We start from the raw sequence: 20,628 nt of genomic DNA on the forward strand, positions 1-20,628 counted from the left end.
TGCTATGGCCTGGGAAAGCAGTAGAAGATGGCCCAAGTCCTTGGGCCCCTGCACCCGTGTGGGTGCTCCTGGCTTATGGCTTTGGATTGGCCCAGCTTCTGCCACTGCAGCCATCTGGGGGATGAACCAGCGGATGGAGGACCCTCTCTCTCTGCCTGTAACTCTCCCTTTCAAATAAATAAATAAATCATTAAAAAAAAAAAAAAAAAAAAAAAGCCCTTGATTTCCAAAGACCAAGTGCCTCGCTCTCAGTCTGGTCCACTTCCAAGCCCGGCAGAGATGGTGCTCACGACGACCCCTCCTCCCTCCATGCTGCTGAAGCTCCCCGGCTCTAGACGCAGCCTGAGGCAGGGCCCGGGACGTGGGGCTCTTGGCCTCATTCCCTCAGACCCACTCTGTGACTCCAGCAAATCCCCAGTCGTCCCTCATGCTAAGAATCCCACGTGTACCACCTCCACGTGGATTCCCGCTGTAAAGACCAGGTGCAGAAGCCCTGGAAGAAGCGGCTGGGCCTCCACAACGTGGGGGCACGGCCCAAGCGGCCAGTCTCAAACTCCCCTTCAGACTTAAGTGCTCAAGTGTTTGATGTTACTGGTCTCAAGTTGCTGGCTTCTCTGAGAGCAGGAAGAAAAATGAAGTGACAGCTCCCTGCTAATCCTGGTGGCTCAGAAGAGCCTGCAGGGTCCCGAGGGGAAGGGCTAGGACATGGCAGCCTGGGCCCTGTGAGGTCAGCTCTGCGCCTGGGAGTCTGGGAGGAAAAGACCAGAAAATATGATTCTTGAGAGGACCCAGGAGGGCCTTGGCCTGCTTTCTGATCACCCTGGTGGCATGTCCTTCCTGCCATAAGGGAGGGCCTTGACGTGCAAGCTCAGGGCCTGCATCGCTCAGGCCCCGGCGTCTCGGCCTGCCCTCTGCGAGGCGGTGGTGACCCTCCCTGCCACCAGCACCAGTGCTGCACGTGAACTGCCCTGGGCCCTCAGTGACCAACACGTCCCACTGCTGGACACAGGGCGGAGGGTCAGGGCCCATCCTGAGGGGAGGCCAAGGAGTGCGCCTGGTGCTGCTGCCCACGAGAAATGAGCGGGGCCCCGAGGGAGCCCTCCGGGGAGGGAGCCAGCCCTGCCAAAGGCGAAGGTGCCACACAGACACCTGCGTGTTAGGAAGGGAGTAGGGGGGTCCCCGGCCCCTTCTGAGGATACACGGCCACGTCTGAGCCCAGTTCTGAGCGTCGTTAACTCGGGGCTGTGACTGCGAGAGGCCAGGGACGCTCCAGTGCCCAGGGCGGGCTCCACAACAAAGAATGGCCTGGGCCTGGGGGTTCCCGTGGGGGAGGCGGCGGCAGCGGCTTCCTCCAAGCGGGGGTGGGGGGCTGTCCTCATGCCAGGAGCCTGGTTGGGGACGGGGTCGGGGTTGGCAAATCCAAGCCACTAGTTCCTAGAATTCCTAAAGAAGTCAGGGCAGACCGCAGGACATGAGAACACGGGGTGTTGTCCCTCGGTCGCGCCTCTTCCTGGAAAGCCTGCGTGTGGCTTCCAGGAGGAAACCCTGAAGCCCTCCGGGCCCAGCGAGGTGGGGGTGACAGAAGCGAATCAAAGGAAGAGCACAGAGGCGGGCCGGCCACGGCCAGCGTGGTCCTGACGAGTTCTGGAAACCTCTGCGAGGCTGGTCCAGGAGGGAGCGCGGAGCCAGAACCTCCCCTCACGGTCACCACCCCCTGGACCAGATGCACTGCCAACCACAGCCTGGACGCTTAACCTCGCGAGAAGTGGACGGGAAGATTCTCATTCCTGTAGCCCCCGCCTCTGGATGCAGCCACTCCCAAGACTAGAAGAATGCAGACTGATCACCACCAGGGACCTTGATGAAGGGGCAGGAAACCTCCCAGGACAGCTGTGAGGGGAGGGACCCACAGAGATCCTGACTGCAGCAGAGTCTGACAAGTCTGGGGTCAAAAACTCTTCCTAAAGAGCTCACCTTCCAGAAGAATGAGATCTGCTGGGGGGGGGGGCATCAAAGGTCATCACTGGGCCCCCTGGGGGACACCTTCAAATCCCAGGAAGGAGCCCACAGGAATCAGGACCACACTCAGGGCTCTCAAGCCCATAGCAGCCCTGGGAACGGGCTCCTAGCGCCCTCTGCTGGTCACCAGGGAGTCACGGCCACGCGTGCGCACAGCAGATCCTGTCTCTGTCGGGTGTCGTCCCGGGCAGGAGAGGCCATGAGAAAACAGCAGTCAGAAGGACTCAAGTGAGAGGCACAGAGCTCCTGGCCGCCTCCACCGGCTGACCGCTGCCAGGGCAGGAAACAGCGTGGGCTCTCGGAGCGCTTTGGGAGCAAGCCCACAGGGGCCCCCCTCCACCATCTCCTCACAGTCAGAGCACAGCCCCGGGGGGCCTGGCTGTCCCTCCCCTGTGCCTGCCCCCGAGAACGTCTACCTTTGCTGAAGAACATGGAGGCCATCTGTCCCATCTCCACACGGTCTGTGATCTCAAACAGGCCAGGAGAGCCACGTCTCTCTGCAAAGCCACAAGAACAGGGAGATGAGACGGCTCCTCCACTTGCAGGAGCCCCCGAGGGTGTGGTGCAGCTCACGGAATTCTCCAGAAGCCTGACAGCGTCAAGCGTCAAGCGTCTCACTCTCTGGAGGAAATTCTCCCAGGTCCAAAAGGGGACTTGGGGATACTCCCTTGGGCTGGGAGCCCTGGCCTGGCCTGGCCGAGGGTGAGGCAGCAAGGAGAAGGTGGGAGGAGCAGAGAAGCCGGGGACCCATCCCCCTCCAGTTTCCACTTTCCCAGGCATCCGGTCATGACGGTAACAGGAGAGGTGGGCAACTGAGGCACGGAGGTCAAGTAACGTGCCAGGTGGGTGGCAGAGCCAGTGGGCCAGGCCTGTGTCCTGTTTCCTCTCCCAACAGTGTCTTCCCAGGAAACTCCACGGGGTGTCCACAGGGAGCCCCCCAGGGCCTTCTTGCCAGGAAAGGGAGCCCCACAGACCGCAGGAAGTGCCGAGATCCCAAGACTTACGCACAGACAGGATGGGCCGTCTCTCAGCCCGCTCGTAGCTGTCCTGGGCCAGAACGTCGCTGTCTGAGGCCGTGGAGGAGTCGTCGTCTTCCTCCTCCTGAGGGTTGGGGGAGGGGGAGGAGGGAAAGGAGGGAAGAAGCAGTCTACAGCCACAGAAGATGCACAGCACAATGACAAGCCCACTGCCTCTGTTCTTTCTTTCTAGGAGGCGCTGACCAGGAAGCTCTCAAACGTCCCCACTGCCACGTCGGAAGGCAGGGGCACAGTCAGCAGGGCTGCCGGGCACAAAGGCTCAGGGCTGAGCTGGCACACGGCAGGGGCGGGGGAGCGGAGCCACGACGTGGACTTGGTGGAGGCTGTGTTCGTGCTCTCGGCTTGGGGCGAGGCTCCCGGGGGCACCGGCGGCCGAGGTCGGCTCCTGGGTACAAGACTGAACAGAGGCACAGCTCGGGGACAGGGGTGATGCACCCACCTTGTGGCTCTCCATCCTCTTCCAGTGGAGCTGTGCGTTGGCCGCGGCCATGGCCTCTATCACAAAGGTGGTGGTCACGAAGCTGCAGGGGAGGCCGGGTGTTAACTGCCAGAGGCAGCAGAGTGGGAGAGGAAAAGCCGGCTGGCGACCAGCTCAGAGCATCTCTCCTGAGCGGCTCCTGAGAGAACTTTCGAGAGGGTCTCGCCTGGTAAAACGTGTGCATGTGCACACCCGCCGGCATGGGAGAGGTTACAGAGAAACACGCCGACGCGAGGGAGTGAGCTGGGGGCAGCGAGAGGTGACACGGGGGCAGGACGCAGGGTCTGCTGGGGACAGACAGGACGTGAGGCTCTGAGCTGCTGGAGGAGGCCGGTTCCCAAAGGGGCCCCACGGCTTCTGTAAGGACGGCGGGCAGCTCTCCTGTCCTCGCTAGGACACAGACAGGCGGTCGGCTCCGGATCACATCCACGGACGGACGGAGCGGGGGCACGGGTAATTGAAAAGGAAACTTGGCGCGGGCAGGGCTTTTACCTTCCAGATCCTCTGGCTCTGACTAACAGGAGCCCCAACCGAGAGGGGCTCTGGGAGAGGGGATGAGACGCTCGCCTGGAAGTCGACTAGAGGGGAAAAGTCACCTTTGGCTTTCCTCTGGGAGAGCCTCAGCGGGAGACGCAGGGGCGGGCTGCAAGACCTGAGCCAGGAATCCAAGCCGGCCACGACGCTGGGGATGAGCCTTTGTGTGTCTCTTTCCTGAGGTCAGCAGTGCACCCGCCCTGGACCGCCCTCTTGGAGGGCTGACCCCTGCCCCTGGCCGCCTCCACAGTCAGGTGGCTGCAGCAAGGAGCCACATCCGAGCCCCCTCTGGTGGGGGAGGGGAGCTAGCCCTGGAACTCCCACTCCCTCCGCCCCCAGCACCTCCGAGAGGTTTCTCATTATCTTGCTTAAGTGACCATTTTCAGGGCTTTAGCTTTTCCCTTCTTTTTGGAAGTAAAACTAAAATCCATCTTAATTAAGGCATCAAGAGACTGCTCGGGGCTGCAGAGACCCAACTCATTGATCATGTTCAAGCAGGGATGAGCTGAGCGAGGAGGGGCTGCGACAGGGGCTCCCAGGAATCACCCCCGGCTCGGTGGCTGCCGTGAAGGTCCTTTAAAGGGGACTCCCAGAGCTCTCGGCAGCCAGGGCTTGCAGGCCACCAGGAGCCCACACCCAAGGGCCACTCCAGCTCCTCACACAAGAGCCTGGAAACCACAGCCTCCTCTGGGCTCAGCTTCCCGCTCCTTCCTCCTGCCCTTCACGGCCCCTGGCCACGCTGCTCGAAACTGAGTCACCCCTGCCCTGCACCCTGCCCCACACTTTCTCTTTTCCCATGTGACTCATCGCCTTCCAGTTTCCTAAGTGCCTGCTGGTCTCCCCACAACATAAACTCAGCTCTGCCCGGGCAGGGATCCGTCTGTACCGTGAGGCACGCTGGTCACCGGGAGCCCCTCTGGGGGAGGAGCTCTGGGAGTGTCTCCAGGCATTCCTTTCTACCTCTTTGCTGCACACCTGGCTTGGCTAGGGGGCCTGGGAGCACCTGGCCTGCAGCACTTGCAAAACTATCTCAGACCCACACATGGAAGCCCTCAGAGTGACCTCGAGTGGAACTGAGCACCCCCCCCACACACACACAAGGCACCTGCTGGTACTCCCACACACCTGGCTCAAGAAGCAGGCGTCCCGAAGGTGTGGGGAGGCCCCAGGTGGGTGAGGTCATTCACCACTGATGCTTGCTTTGTGAGTCACCCAAGCAAATCCTGAGTCACAAAATGATTCCCTTTATCACCTACATTGTGGGTCAGAGTCTCTCTCGGTGGCTAGGTGGGATTTTTCTCAGTGAGCAGAACCAGAAAGCTCACAGCATGGACAGCGTAGAGCAGCCAGTGTGCGGGCTCCACTCTCCAGGCCTATCAGATGTCTGAGTTTCTATCTGCTCCCGTCGTGCAACTGCCCGGTCAGCAGACACCACAGGAACTCTGTATCTGCCCCCCTGTGCCCGGTCACCCTGGAGACAGACACCTCCCACCCCTCAAGCACCCTCCTGTTCAGTAAGAGATCGGGTACCCCAGGCCCCTACGACAGCCTCCCCCAGCCTCTTACCTCATGAAGCCCAGGAACACCAGCAGGAGGAGGCTGACCAGCCACCCGGCCGTGGCGAAGGCCTTGGGCATGGTGAGCGCGCCCGTGCCCACGATGAGGTTAAACATGTACACCAGCCCCACCTGGAAGCAACAGGAAGGACACTCAAGCCCAGAAATAAACTGGCTTCTGCCCCAGCAGCTCCCAGAGACCGCCCTGGGAGACAGTGCCACCGTGGAGGCCACAGCTGGAGCTCAGGTAGGGAGGCAGGAGAGAAGGGAGAACCACACCTGGACCCCATGGAGCCAGCCCAGTGGCCAGGTGTCAGGCAGCCAAACACCAGCTCTCGGACGGTCTCCAAGGGCCAGCCTGGGTCTCTGTGACTGCTGTCATCCCTGCCACCCACTAAGCATCTGTGATTGTTCAAACCCTCACCACAGATGTTAGTGCTCAACCGCACATCTCCTGGGGACACAGCCAGGCACAAGGGTGCCCAGAACACACACCTCAAAGGAACTCCCAGGTTTCTGGGACGGCTGAGCTCCCAACCCCACCCAGCCTTGCGACTGTCCTCTGGGACATTGATATTTGCACTGCGCTTTTCCTAGCCACCGCCCCATATCAACATCAAGGGGTTTTATGAAAAAAAGAAAAAAAATCACTCATGTACCATAAAACGCACCGTTTAACTTCAGTGGGTTTTACTACTGTTGACATGTGTGGGCAGTCACCCCCAAGGAAACCCCACTGCCAATAGCAGCAAGTCCCCTCCAGCCGCAGCCAGCCCTGGGGTGGCTCGTCAGGCTGCGGGCCGGGGGATTCCGGCTCTGCTCCAACTCCAGCCACCTTGCCTCCTGCCCGGTCTGTCACACTGATTCCCTCAGGATTTCCACCATGGACCCCTGCTCTTTCACCAGGCGCTCCCCTTCCCCAGGTGGGCATCATTTCCTTTTTTTTTTAAAGTTTTATCTGTTTGAGAGGCAGAGAGAGAGAGAGAGAGAGAGAGAAGCTCCTGGTTTCAGTATCATTTACCTTTTTTCGCAGCCCCACCCGCTGGTTCCACTGAGCATGCCCCACCTGCCTCATCCTCCCCAACCCTACTGGAAACCCAGGCTCAGCCAAGGCTCCGCACCTGCTCTCCTCCGTTCCCTGGGGCAGGTCCCGCAACAAAGGGCTCCTTCACCTAGGGGAGCAGCAGGAGTTCCTTGTTCCTCAACGGGACGCCCTGGCATTTCCCACAGTGACTGCTCCGAACCTCATTCTTCAAAGCCCCAGGCCCGCGGCCCCCAGCACTCGGAGGTGAAGGCTCCATTTCCTACTTTATGGAGGGCACTGGGCCACCTGATGCGCACCCAAAGTCTCACTCCTTCCTGGCTCCAAAAATCGGTGTCTTCGAGGTGGGCATTGCGGTCCACCGGTTAAGCTGCCACTTGGGGTGCCTGCGTCCCACACTGGAGCGCCTGGTTGGAGTCCGGGCTACTGTGCTTCCGATCCAGCTTCCGGCTAGTGCATCCTGGGAGGCCTGAAGGGAGCTCTGGGCTCCCGGCTCTGGCCTGGCCCAGCCCTGCCTATTGCAGGCATTTGGGCAGTGACCCAGTAAATGGAAGATCTCTCTGCCCTTCAAGTAGATAAAAATAAATAATAAAAAAATAAAAATCAACAAAAATGGGTGTCTTCATCCTTGCTGCCTGCCTCTGTGGAGAGCACGTCCTTGTTCCTGGAGGCTAGGACTTGCACTTGGACTTCTGGGTTTGCTCCTTCATCTCCAAGTCCCTGTGCTTCATGTTTTCAGCCCCAGAACTTTTTTTTTTAAGATTTATTTTTATTTATTTGAAAAGCAGAGATATAGAGGAGGAAACAGAATGAGAGAGTTTTCATCCATGGTTCACTCCCCAAATGGCTGAAACGGCAGGGGCTGGGCCAGGCAGAAGCCAGGGGGCTCCTCCGGGTCTCCCACATGGATGCGCGGGCCCAAGCCCTTGGGCCATCCTCCGCCTCTTTCCCAGGCCATTAGCAGGGAGTGGGATTGAAAGCGGAGCAGCTGAGCCTCAAACCAGCACCCATATGGGATGCCAGTGTTGCAGGCAGAGGCTTAACCTGCTGTGCCACAGCGCTGGCTGCCCCTGCTCCACTCTTAAACATCATCAATGACCTCCTGTTTGTCGAACCCCGTGGGTTTCTCAGTCTTTATTATCTTCCTCTCACTCTGCCGTTAGCGGTCTCTCTCCAACCATCTTTTCCATGGCACCCAGCCTGGCCCTCTGGCTGTAACTACCCCAGCCGGACAGAAATGACTGAGTTTCTTACAGCACGAACTCCTCTGCCGACCTCAGGCGCGCCGCCGGCTCGTCTCCTCCGCCCGAACAACCCTCTAGTGGCTCCTTCCCGCCCCTCCACATCCCAGTGCCACTCAGTCTTCCGTGGCCGCCCCCGGCTCCTGTTCCCCTTCACAGTTCCAGTGATATCTCCCAGCCTGGGAGACCGCGGTTGACTCCCACTTGCTCTTCCTGTATGTTAAACGGGTTGACTCAGCGTTTGCTTTACCACCTGTTTCTGTTCCTTTAAAAACAACAAACACTGACTCTGTGGCAATGCCCACCCATGTCTCATTTTTCACTTCCCATTCTTAGAAAGATGCACTTTTCTAGATTTTTGACGTTTCTAAGATATGCAGGTGCTGAACTGGTGATCAGACACACAACGCGAGGCCGCTTCTCCCAGCCTCAATCAGATTTTTTAAGCATGAAGAGGCAGAGAGAGTGACTGTCAACCACGACCCTGGGGCCTAGCTGGAGGATGGAGGGACAGGGGATGACCAGAGAGGGACCGGCTTTGGGGCTAGTGTGGTGGCACAGCAGGTAACTCCGCCGTGTGTAATGCCAAATCCCATACTGGAGCGCTGGTTTGAGTCCCAGTGGCTCGGTTTCTGATCCACCTTCTTGCTAATGTGCCTGGGAAAGCAGTAGATGATGGCCCAAGCACTTGCTACCTACAACGGAGGCCAAGATGGGGCTCCAGGATACTGGCTTTGGCCTGGTCCAGGCCTCAGCCCCAGCCCTGGCCATTGTGGCCATTTGGGGAACGAAGCAGTGGATGGAAGAAGATCTCTCTGTCACTCTGGCTTTCAAACAAATAAAGAAATCTTGAGAGACACACAGAGAGAGGGCCAGGCTTCCCATCTGAGTGCTGGATGGGGTGGGGGGACTTCCTCTGGACAAGAGACAGTTCTGCCCACAACACATTTACCCTTGCACAGGGCACCAAGCCCTCCTCCATCTCCTCTCCAACCCCTCAACTCTTACCCAGGCCTTAGGCTCCATCCAAATGCTCTCGCCACTACAAAGCCCTTCCCAGTCTCCCAAATTTATCTTGCTTCAAACTTTTGAATTCTTATTCCGGGGCCAGCTTCACGGCATAGCAGGTAAAGCCACTGCTAGTGTCCCATATGGGCACTGGTTTGAATACTGGATGCTCCACTTCTGATCCAGTTCTCTGCTAATGCTCCTGGGAAAGCAGGGACGATGGCCCAAGTGCTTGAGCCCCTGCCTGCCACCCATGTGAGAGACCCGGATGAAGCTCCTGGCTCCTGGCTTTGGCCTGGCTCAGCCTCAGCTGTTGTAGCCATTTGGGGGGTGAACCAGTGGATGGAAGACCTCTCTCTCAGTCTCTGTCTCTCCCTCTCTATAGCTCTGCCTTTCAAAAATAAAATAAATAAATCTTTTAAAAAAAAAGCAATAAATCTTTTCTGTTTTTTACAAAGATTTATTTATTTGAAAGAGTTACAGGGAGGCAGGGACATAGAGAGAGGTCTTCCATCCGCTGGTTCACTCCCCAGATGACCACAATGGCCAGAGCTGGGCCAATTCGAAACCAGGAGCTTCTTCTGGGTCTCCCACACAGGTGCAGGGGCCCAAGGACTTAGGCCATCTTCTACTACTTTCCCAGGCCATAGCAGAGAGCTGGATTGGAAGTGGAGCAGCCTGGACTCGAACTGGTACCCGTATGGGATGCTGGCACTGCAGGCAGCAGCTTTAACCACTACATCACCGCACTGGCCCCAATAAAGAAATCTTAAATCAATTTAAACAAAGACTTCTTATTCCCCACCTGGGTCTCAGACGCTGGCAGAGGAGGCCCCATAGCCCTGGGCTATGCGTCCACAAAGTCACACAACCATGGATAAAACACATTTAAAAAAAAAAAAAAGTGAACAGTAGCCTTTGTCCTTGTCACGATTTCCTAAACAATGTACCGATTACATACATGGCATTTACAGTTGTCAGGCAGTCCACAGGTGATGTGAAGGGCACGAGAGGATGTGTGGGAGGTTATATGCAAATGCTATGCCACTTTATAAGGGACTTGAGCCTCCCGGGATTTTGTCTGTTTTGTCCATGGGGGGTCCTGGGCCTACCTCCCGCAGGTGCTGGGAAGACTGCATTTCTTTTCCCTGTGTCTAATCGGAGTCTTGCTGTGGCCACTTCTGCATGCCACGGGGTGCCTAAGGATGGGAGTCACCAGGTTACCTCTGGCGTGAGCCTGTCCGTGTGCGTAGTTTCAGGTGTCACCATCGTCATTTGATCTCACGAAGGATTACAAGTCTGAGTCCTCTTCCTACGGCAGTCAGCAGATCCCAGCATGGCCAGGCCATGACGCTCCTGGCTCAGGGCAGTGCAGATGGAATAAGCTGGCAGGATGGGACGCAGGGCCCGGAGCTCACTGCGGCCTTCTGACCAAGGGTGATGGACAGCCTACAACAAACTCACCTTGACCCACGGCTGGGGCTGGTTTCAACCACTGGCACTCTGAGGCTGGTGTGTTCGAGGGAGCAGGGTCACCTCACTAGTCCACTTGTGTGGTCAGCTACTGAGAGCCCTCTGTGGGCAAGACCCTGGGCTCAGAGCTGGGGATGTGACGGTGAACACACACAGACTGGCCCTTGACATCAAAGAGGAGGAGACAGGCAACAGGGAAAAGCAGAGGCAGGTGTTTGGCCTGGCGGTTAAGACGCCCAAATCCCACACGAGAGTGCCTAGCTTTGACTCCTTGCTCTAGCTCCTTATCCCAGCTCCTGCTAATGTGGGCCCTGGGAGACAGCAGGTGATGGCTCAAGTAAACTGGTTCCTGCCACCCATGTGGGAGACCTGGATGGAGTTCCCAGTGCTCAGCTTCGGCCTCGGCCCGGCCCAGCCCTGGACCTCGTGGTCTTTAGAGAACAAGCTAGCAGATGGGAGCTCTGTCTCTCAAACAAATAAGGGAAACAAACAACCGGATCATGACCACAGCTTGAAAGAACCACTGTGAAGACAAGACAGCGCCCGGACAAAGAGCGAGGGACGCTTTGACAGAGGGCACTCAGGGGCGGCCTCGTGGTGCCATTCAGGCTGGGACCTGGGGGATGAGCAGCTGCTGCCCGGGTCAGGGACTTCCTGGGACAAAGGCCTGAGGTGGGAAATAGGCAGGGAGATTCCAGGAGCTTCCAGAGGCTGGTGCGGCTGAGGCACAGCAAGACCGGCCACGGTGGCGCTGGAGTCAGACAGTGCAGAGGCCTCCTGGATGGGGGCTCGATGTTTCAGGAGGTTTTAAGCAGGGCACCCACAAAAAAGACCCCAGCTGCCCACCTGACAGCTGGTCTCCCTGCAGCTTTGTTCTCGGCTTGCCATTTCTACAAGGGATCAAAACTTGATTTCTTTATGGAAAACGGTTCAACCAGGTAGTGAAGGTTCTTATGACGAAAGAAAAGATAAAGCAAAGAGGCTCTCGGGCAAAAGTTTTATGGGCAGGTAAGCCACACAGGAAGCATCTGTAAACTCAGGAATGCCTGCAGGTTTCGGGATGCGAAAGGTCAAAGGTCTACTACAGATTAAGGTTTCCCAACCTGAGCACTGTTGACCTGTGGGGGCAGGTTGTTCTTTGTGCACTGTAGGACATTCAACAGCATCCACAGCATCTGGCCACTGGTTGCCAGTAACAACGCCCCCCCAACCAATGCTACCAGGCCAGTCATAGTGTCTTCTGACGTGGTTAAATCTGTCCTCTAGTGACAAGATGAACGCCAGCTGAGAACCACTGCCAGGGACAGAGACACACTAAAATCAGCCTGCTCCCAGGGGCCAGCACTGCAGCGTAGCAGGCGAAGCCGCCACCTGCAATGTCAGCATCCCATATGGCGCTGTTTCGAGTCCCCGCAGCTCCACTTCCAACCCAGCTCCCTACTAAAATGCCTGGGAAAGCAGTGGAAGATGGCCCAAGTACTGGGCCCCCAGCACCCATGTGGGCGATCTGGATGGAGTTCCAGGCTCCTGGCTTTGGCCCAGCCCCAGCTATTGTGGCCCCTTGGGGAGTGAACCAGCAGATGGAAGACCTCTCTCTTTGCCGCTGCCTTTCAAATAAATAAATCCTTTAAAAAAGAAAGTTCCCAAGAAAAATTTCAAATTTATCTCAGTGAAAAAGAAACTCGAGGAACCGTACAAAGCACTTAATTCAGAATAAATGCTGGCAGCGGGGGCAGAAACAGGGGAGCGCTTTGGCTTGCTTTGCTGCAAGCACAGGCCTGGGGATGCTGTGGGTCACGCAGATGTCCCGACCCTCGCTGAAGGTAGCTGGTACGGACTGAGCACAAGGAACAGACACTCGAGGCGGGAAGTGGACGTGAGCCGGCACGGGCCAGGTCAGGAGGCGCCGCGGGGAAGGAGGAAGAGAAAGGAGACATTCTCTTCTGCTGGTCAGGTGGCTGCTGCGTGGAGCCAGCCTCCCGGGAAGCGTGGCAGACAGCGGAGTCAGGCCCCCCTGCGGACTCCATAAAGATCTAAGCTCGCAGGCAGAGCCAAGCTTCTCCCAGTTCTCGACTCTTGCCCTGGGCTGAACTGCAGGAGGCAAGGTCCCTGCTGCCCCGTGCCCCAGGAGGTGACAGCAACATCTCCCATCCGCAGCGTCACCCACGTCACAGCACTCAGGCGTCACCAGTGTCTGTCTATCTGTCTGTCTTTTTTTTTTTTTTTTTTTTTTTGACAGGCAGATTTAGACAGTGAGAGAGACAGAGAGAAAGGTCTTCCTTTTGCCGTTGGTTTACCTCCCAAGTGGCCACTACGGCCAGCGCATTGCAGCCGGCGCACTGCGCCAATCCGAAGCCAGGAGCCAGGTGCTTCTCCTGGTCTCCCATGGGGTGCAGGGCCCAAGCACTTGGGCCATCCTCCACTGCACTCCCGGGCCACAGCAGAGAGCTGGCCTGGAAGGGGGCAACCAGGACAGGATCGGTGCCCCGACCGGGACTAGAACCTGGGGTGCCGGCGCTGCAGGCGGAGGATTAGCCTAGTGAATCGCGGCGCCGGCCCTACCAGTGTATTTCAACAGCAGCGTGCCCACTGACCGCTGGGAAAGGACACTGAAGGCAGCCAACGATGTGGAAGCACTGACCAGGATTCCAGGCTGTGAAACAAGGACCCTCTTCCCCTAAAGAGCAGTAGTGGCCTGACCCTGCCGCCAGCTGTGGGCCACCCCGCCCGTACCGGATCACACAGCCACTTCAGCCCTGAGCCGCTCCTGGTACCGGTAAGTGGGGAAAGAGACTTCCTGCCCCCAACACTCTGGGGACAGACAGGCTGTGTGTAGCACTGCCCTGGAGACAGCGTGGCGTCTGAGCCTCCTGAGCCACTCTGCCTGTCACAAACACCCTGGGCACCCGGAGGGACACAGCCCCCACGGGCCAACCAGAGCCAAGGACGGGCTTTGACTGGAACAGCCCTGGGTCGGCTGCTGCACTTTTGTGAAGAGGTGCCTGGTAATTGGTCCCCCAAGGCAGCCAAGGCAGGGTTGTGTCCACACTGCGCTGGGCCGGGGGATTCAGGGGCCGCACAGGTGTAATGTGGGGTTGGGGGTGATAAGCCCTTCTCTGGTCTCACCGGGGATCAAGAATAATTGTCCCTGGGGCCAGCACCGTGGTCTGGTGGGTAAAGCCGCCGCTTGCAATGCCGGCATCCCATGTGAGAGCTGCTTCAAGTCCTGGCTGCTCCGCTTCCGATCTAGTTCCCTGCTAATGCACCTGGGAAAGCAGCGGAAGGTGGCCCACATGCTTGGGCCTCCGCCACCCACATGAGGGACCCCGATTGAGTTCCTGGCTCCTGGTTTCCACCTGGCCCAGCCCTAGTAACTGTGCCATTTGGGGAGTGAATCGGAGGATGGGAGATCTCTCTCTCTCTCTTGGTCTCTAACTCTGCTTTTCAACTTAATAAATCAAACTTAAAAAAAATAAAACCACTGTCTCGGGGCTGGAGTTAAGGAATACTCACGGGGAAGGTGTATCCCTCCTTTGAAACCCTGACCACCACCCCCGGTCATTCCACGTCGTCCCAGTCACCACGTGTCTTTCCCCTGCATCTCTCTCCACCAGCAACACCAGAACACACACACCTCTATGGCAGATGTCCAGAGCTGGCCCTCAAGCAAAGACCCCGAGCAAAATAAATATGCAGGAAATGCAAGAGGAAAAAAAAGAAAAAAGCAGAGCCCAACTCAGTATGCAGGCCTCACTGCTCCAGCTGCCACGTGAGCCGACCACGGGAACAGCTGGAAACACACGCGATGGGGGCCCAGCAGCGTCTGCCTTCCAGAACTGTTGGAGAAATGACTCATTTCCTCATCTCTAAGTTTGGATGTTGTGACAAAAAGCAGGGGCTGTGGTGACTTTTACGGACGGTAGTGACATTTCACTGCTGGTCCCAGGAGGCTGGGAGCCGGCACACGACTGCCCCAAGGAGGGGGACACCACGAAGACCCCCCTGACACGTCACAGAGGCGGGCCAGGCTCCTTGTCCCTGCACATCAATGGCACAGACCCAAAAGGAAGCCCCTGGAGAGAGCAAGGAGCTTTTCCAGTTGTTCCTCATCCATCACACGGCAACGCTACAGTCCATGAAGGCAGCAGACACGGCAGAGCCCCCAGGCTAGGAAGGGACGGCCAGAGCCGGGCAGAACGTTCTAGAAAGGAGACCGTTGCCACCCAGGGCCTTGCTTTCCCCTGCATGAGTCAATCATTCGAACATTGCACTGTCCGGCCGGGTATCCAGGCAACCGTGGCCACCTGCACGTTCCACAGAGAAGATAAACTGAGCCTGTGTGTGGAGGTGAGATGTGCGGGGGCACGGGGGGTAACCCAGACCCAGATGGGGAGAAGTCAGTCCCGCTAATTGCTCTAATTGCAGCCTCCAGCCGAGCCCAACTGGAAGTCTTTGCGAGTTTCACTGCCTCTTGCGCCACCCAAGGCTGTCAAAGTTGTGCAACGCGGCTAGACAGCAAGGTAGCTCAGACGGCCGAGACCTCAGCAGCTGTCAGTGCTGCACCTGACGGGGCTCAGTACGCTGGCAGGAGGATTCTGGGAGGAAGCAAGCCAACTCCGGGGAGCCCGGACGAGGCGGGGAGCCTGACTCCGGCTCCGAGCCACCACAGCGGCCGACGCACCTGCTGCTCCCTCGGGCTCCCGGATCCGGCCTTCCCCGGGGCTGACCCAAGCAGCGGCTCTCGCTGGCCCAGTCCCTAGGAAGCGGCGTGCTTCTCTGGAAGCCGGGAGCACCCCGGGGGCCAGAAAATAAAACTCACGTAGGGGGAATAGAGCTCCCCGGAGTCCGTGATGTCACCCGCCATCTCCAAGCGCCGGGTCGTCCTGCGCAGTGGGCGGCGGCGGCGGCTGCAGCTCCCTAAGACGAAAGAGCAGACTTCAGCTTTCGGGGGGACCCCGGGTGGGGGAGCCCTGCAGACGGACGCCCCACCTCTGTCCTCCGATCACGGGCTCCCAGCGCCCCAGGGAAACCTCGGCGTCCGGCTTCGCTCGGCTCTGTGCACACCGGAGGCCCTGCACGGCTCGGGCTCCAAGTCATTCCCGGGCCCCGCAGTCGCCGGGTCTCACCCACCCTCGCGCCCTCTGGGGCTGTGTCCCCGCTTCGATTGCACGAACGGCGAGCTCCCGCGGAACCGCGCGCTCCCCCGCCTGGGGCAGGGCCAGGACTTCCCCAGGCCGCTCCCTAACCCAGCCCCTCGCCCCACAGCCTCCCCTGTCCCAGCGGGGCCTCCGCTCTGCGCCACGCCACCCGCGTGGGTCCCCCACGCTCAGACCGCCCTCTTTCCTCAAGAGCCCCGCTCCGGGCCTCTCGCCCGCTCGCCGCTCCAGGAGGAGCCCCCAGCCAGGCGCCCCATTCCGGGGCTCCCCGCCCTCCCACAACACCTGCTGCACGCTCCGCTCCCGGCCGCCGCCTCCGGCCCCTCAGCTGCTCCCGGCGCCAGCTGTCCCGCACCAGCCCCCGCAGCGCGCATGCGCCGGCGCGCGCGCCCACCTACCCGGCGCACGCCCCGGGCGGGGTGCAGCGAGCGGATTGGCCTCCTCGCAGGGGCGGGACCGGGATTGGCGCCTCGGGGCCGCCGTCTGCGTGGCGGAAGTGGGCGGGTGCGCTGCCACGCGCATGCGGGCGGGGCGGTCGGCCGGCGGGGCGGCGTGGCTCGCTCGGGAGAGGTGGGGCGGCGTTGGCTGGGGCTGGGTGTGAGTCTGGTAGTTCCGGGACCCGGCGGCTGGAGGACCCGGGAGGGTAACCGGGAGCGCCGCGCGAAGGGGAGGAGCCTGCCTCGGCCCCCGGGGGTCAGGGAGATCGGACTTCGGGGCGGACGCTGGGAGGAGGCTTGGAAACGGGTTTATGGCCGGGCTGACCGTGGCCCGGGCCCAGGGACGGCAGCCCTGGGGATAGATGAGCCTCGGAGCCTGGGTTTGGTGCTCGAAGGTCAGTGAGTGGACGGAAGGGACAAGGCACGAGCCGCAGCCTGGCCCGGCCCCTGGAGTTTGTTTTCCCTTAGCCGGCGCGGTCCTGGTTCTCGCAGGAGGCGCTCTGAAGGGCTGGGGAGGGGAGCAGGACGGGAGGCCCCGGCGGGTTCCCGAAGTCTCCGCCATGAGGCTGAATCAGAACACCTTGCTGCTGGGGAAGAAGGTGGCCCTGGTGCCCTACACCCCGGAGCACGTGCCCAGGTAACTGTCGGGCCAGGCGTTGTGTCTGCGGGCGGGGCTGAGTCCGCAGCGCAGAGGAGGAAGCCCTGGCTGTGAGCACAGCGGAGGGCCGGGGCGTCCCTGCAGGACCCCGCCCACCCCCGGGCCCCCCTTCACTCTCTCTCCTTCCTTTTGGCCTTTCAGCAGGATTTTTTTTTCTTAAAGATTATTTTATTTATATGAAAGTTACAGAAAGAGAGATCTTCCATCTGCTGGTTCACTCCCCAAATGGCCACAAGGGTCGGGGCTGGGCCAGCCCAAAGCCAGGAGCCTGGAACTCCATCCTGGTCTCCCACGTGGGTGCAGGGGCCCAAGCCCTGTGCTGCTTTCCCAGGCGCATTAGCAGGGATCAGAAGCGGAGCAGCCGGGACTAGAACCAGCGCCCATAGGGGATGCCAGCCCTGCAGGTGGCAGCTTTACCTGCTATGCCACAGCGCCGACCCCCAGGAATTATTTTATGTAAAATAAATGTGTGTAAGAAAGAAAGGGAGGTCGTCATTGTGTCTAATTGGGGTATCCCCCCCGATGCCCGTAAACAGGCTCGGTTCTTGGGACCTGAGCTGTTGCCTGTCCTAGGACTGGGAGCTGTCCAGTTGCTCCTCGTGCAGGACAAGCCTGCCTGTGGCGCTGTCTCAGCAGCAGTCACACCCCTCTCTCTGGGTCTTCTGGGAGCCTTTGGGGGGGCTCTCCTCCCAGCCAGCCATCCCCTTGTCTTAGCGTGCAGACGGTCGGTCCTGCCCGTCTAAGGCCACGCGTTGTGCAGGTACCACGAGTGGATGCAGTCGGAGGAGCTGCAGCGCCTGACAGCCTCGGAGCCGCTGAGCCTGGAGCAGGAGTATGCCATGCAGCGCAGCTGGCGGGAGGACGCCGACAGTGAGCAGTGGGGCCCTGGGCCCTGGGCGGGCTGGCTCCGCAGGCAGCCTCAGGTTCCCCCCTTTCTTAGGAGTCAGCAGCAGCCTTGCTGGGGGGCACTGAAGCTTTGTGGAAGGTCTGGAAGGTGCCAGAAACCCCTCTGCTCGTGTGCCGGGTGGAGCCAGCCCCTGTGGCTGATGCTTCCCCTCTGCCTTCCACCCAGCTTGGAAGGATCCAGACGGAAAGCATCTGGGCTCTGGTTGTACATTTAGGCCCCTTGGCTCAGCCTGGAGTGGCACCGTCCTCCTGTGGCGCCCCCGCTCTCCGAGAGCACGGAGAGCTGAAGGCCGATCCGCAGCTTTGTTGCGAGCTGAAGGACCTCTGGGTTCCCACGCTCCTGGCAGGAACCCCGCCCTCCCCTCTCTGGTCTGGGAGTGCGGGTGCTCACCCTGTCGCCTCCCTCCTAGAGTGTACCTTCATCGTGCTGGACGCGGAGAGGTGGCAGGCCCAGCCCGGTGCCCCCGAGGAGAGCTGCATGGCGGGAGATGTGAACCTCTTCCTCACGGACCCAGGAGACCCCACCCTGGGGGAGATCGAGGTCATGATTGCAGGTGTGTTCCCCAGGCCCTGCCTGCCCTCAGGTCGCTGAACCACTTCGCCGGCTTAACCGTCGCCATCAGGGGACCCTCCAGTTCTCTGCCACGCTGTGCCTGTTTTTGCCTGAGCCTCCCCCCTGGGGCTACCGGCTGTCCCCACCAGCTAGCATCCTGGGTTGCACGCCGAGGCCTGCGGGAATACCCTTGACCTCCTCCGTGCCTCTCTTCCTCAGCCACAGGACGGAGCGGTGGCTGCAGCCTCCCAGACTAAGTGGAAGGGTGTCAGGTGTCCACGCTGGGGCCTGGCGCCTGGCGTCACCGCTGTTGTCTCTCCTAGAGCCCAGCTGCAGGGGCAAGGGCTTGGGCACCGAGGCCGTTCTTGCGATGCTGTCGTACGGTAAGAGCCGCTGAGCAGATGACGGGGGAGTGGCCCAGCTCCGGAGGAGCCTTCTTCAGGCCTGGGGGATGGGGGCAGGTGACAGGTGCCCCACTGTAAGCTGGGCCGGGAGGGGCGGGGCTTCATTCGGCTGCTTACCACCCGTCTCTCTCATCTCTGGCAGGAGTGACCAAGCTCGGCCTGACCAAGTTTGAGGCTAAAATTGGGCAAGGAAATGAACCGAGCCTCCAGCTGTTCCGGAAACTTCACTTCGAGCAGGTAAGGATGCCCTGGGGAGGGTGGGGGAGGAGGCCCTGGGTGCGGCGGCTCTGGTGGTGCTGCGATGTGTGGCTGTGCCCGCTCAGTCCTGCTCTCTTGGGCTCACACAGGTGGCTGTGAGCAGCGTCTTCCAGGAGGTGACCCTCAGGCTGACCATGAACACGTGCGAGCGCCAGTGGCTCCTGGAGCAGACGAGCCACGTGCAGGAGAGGCCCTACCGGGACAAGTTGGCAGAGCCCCACTGACAGCCCTGCGCGGGAGCTGGGGGGGCCTCGGGGCCGGACACTCCCATGCCCACTCCAGGCGAGGGTCAGCTTCCAGGACACAGCGGGGCTTGCCTTGGTGCCCCTAGCCACCACTGCCGCACGGACCTCAGGGCCTGGCCCTCCTCTCCTCCCCTCTCCTGACCAGGAACCCAGAGTGGACGCCAGGAATCCCCGGAAGCCAGGGTGGAAGGGAGGGCAGGGTGCAGGCAGCCTGGAGGACTGGCCGGGAAGTGGACAGGCCTCTCTCCTTCCACGGCTGGAGTAAAGCACGTGGCATGACCGGCTCTCCTTGGTTCTTGTCTGGCCCACTGGGGCTCGACCCAGTCTCATAGTATGGGTCCTGTGTGACCAAGGGCTTGACCCTGGCTTGGAGTTGGAGTGGCCCAGCCCTTCCTCCCAGTGTCCCGGCTCCTCTTTCCTCTTTGGAGTAGAGCGGTCTTGAGTGTGCAGGACAAAGTTTTGGATTCAGCTTGAGGCTGGAGAACTCCCCAGCTGCTGGGGTTCGGGCCTCCTGCGGCTCAGCGGCTGGGACTGCAGGAGGAAGCAGGGGCTGCCCAGAGGTCCCAGAGAGCCTCAAGGCCACCCTGCTGTCATCTGGCCTCACTGGGGCAGCAGCACCTGACCAGGCCACGAGGGGGCAGTGGAGGCACAGGTTCAAGACAGCCAGGCTGCCCTGTGACTGCTGCTTACACGGTGGAGGTGGCCAGGTCTCCCCTACCTGGAGGGGAGAGGAGAGCACTCCTGACTGTTCCCTAGGCCCTGACATCCTGTGGGCTTTGCCTGGCAAGAAAGGCCAGGTAGGTAGGGTGTTTTCTCAAGGGAAAAGGCTAACAGTCCCCCATACATCAGGTTACTTGCCCAGGGACTCCCAGCCCCTGCGTTCACCCGATTGCGCCTGCGAACAGCTGGGGAAACAGAACCCTGCTGGCCCGGCCGGCCCGGCCCCTGCCCTGAGGAGGCGCTCCCTCAGCCACCTGTGTCTTCCACCTGTCTTCAGCTTAATTGAGCAGAGTCAAAGGTCCCCAGGGCTTCCCCACCCTGCGGAGAGGTAGGGAGGGGCCCTCCACAGCCCATGGGACAAGCCTTAGGCCTGCTCTGCAGGGGGAGGGGGTGCTAGGGGTCAAAGGGTAGAGGCAGGGGCAGGGTGGGGGCAGGTCAGGGCCAGCCAAGCAGGGCCCAGGGACGATGAGTGCTGTGATAAGGGCTCACGGAATCCAAGCCCTGACAAGGAGTGGAGATGGCAAGATAGTGGCTGGCGCTTCTCCACTCCAGGGCCCAGGGCCCGCGCAGGGGCCGCCCTCCTCGTTCTCTGTCCAGCAGCCCATGGCTCCCCAGTGGGCTCCCTGGAGGTTGAGTGGAAAGCTGCCCAGGGCCAACTCTGCCCTCCTTTCTGAGCCCCTGCCCTGTCGCCGCAGCTCTCACAGGCCGCCCTGGCACACCTCCAATAGGTGGCCCCAGGTACCACAGGCAGGAGACCCGAGTCCTGTGGAGGGCCAGGGCAGTTTACCTTTGGACAGTCCCGCCCCTCCACCTGGCCACACAGCCTAGCCGGGGGCTGCCGGCCAATCAGGGCCCGGCCAGATAAGATAAGAGTATCTGGCGCCAGCTCAGCCTGCTCCTGGG

At 60.2% G+C, this 20,628-nt stretch overlaps 2 protein-coding genes across 6 annotated transcripts in view; one reads left to right on the top strand and one right to left on the bottom strand.

Moving 5' to 3' along the window:
* Window positions 1–15,900, bottom strand: part of TMEM104 (transmembrane protein 104) — a 53,964-nt gene extending 38,064 nt beyond the window's left edge. For 2 of the 3 annotated variants that reach the window (XM_062216796.1, XM_062216795.1), the window contains exons 1-6: window positions 15,830–15,900; window positions 15,208–15,305; window positions 5,635–5,756; window positions 3,496–3,577; window positions 3,024–3,120; window positions 2,436–2,516 (exon numbers count right to left, since the gene is read on the bottom strand). In XM_062216796.1, coding sequence (XP_062072780.1) covers window positions 2,436–2,516; window positions 3,024–3,120; window positions 3,496–3,577; window positions 5,635–5,756; window positions 15,208–15,252 — 427 coding nt within the window. In that variant the 5' untranslated portion in view covers window positions 15,253–15,305; window positions 15,830–15,900. Of the gene's footprint in view, window positions 1–2,435; window positions 2,517–3,023; window positions 3,121–3,495; window positions 3,578–5,634; window positions 5,757–10,027; window positions 12,045–15,207; window positions 15,306–15,829 lie in introns of those variants that run through there. The other variant, XM_062216797.1, reaches the window with a different exon arrangement.
* Window positions 15,901–16,110: 210 nt separating this feature from the next.
* On the top strand, window positions 16,111–19,283 carry NAT9 (N-acetyltransferase 9 (putative)). Of its 3 annotated transcripts, none has more exons than XM_062216483.1 (6): window positions 16,111–16,376; window positions 17,400–17,509; window positions 17,956–18,099; window positions 18,318–18,481; window positions 18,645–18,739; window positions 18,850–19,283. In XM_062216483.1, the coding sequence occupies exons 1-6, from the start codon at window positions 16,344–16,346 to the stop codon at window positions 18,982–18,984; spliced, it is 681 nt and encodes a 226-aa protein (XP_062072467.1). In that variant the 5' UTR covers window positions 16,111–16,343; the 3' UTR covers window positions 18,985–19,283. The 3 variants fall into 3 exon arrangements, with proteins under 3 accessions (XP_062072467.1, XP_062072469.1, XP_062072468.1); XM_062216485.1 differs by having other exon boundaries at window positions 18,422–18,481; XM_062216484.1 differs by lacking the exon at window positions 16,111–16,376 and adding an exon at window positions 16,542–16,618 and having other exon boundaries at window positions 18,422–18,481.
* Window positions 19,284–20,628: the final 1,345 nt, after the last annotated feature.

Source organism: Lepus europaeus, chromosome 18 (genome assembly GCF_033115175.1).
Source record: "Lepus europaeus isolate LE1 chromosome 18, mLepTim1.pri, whole genome shotgun sequence".
Classification (NCBI taxonomy): domain Eukaryota; kingdom Metazoa; phylum Chordata; class Mammalia; order Lagomorpha; family Leporidae; genus Lepus; species Lepus europaeus.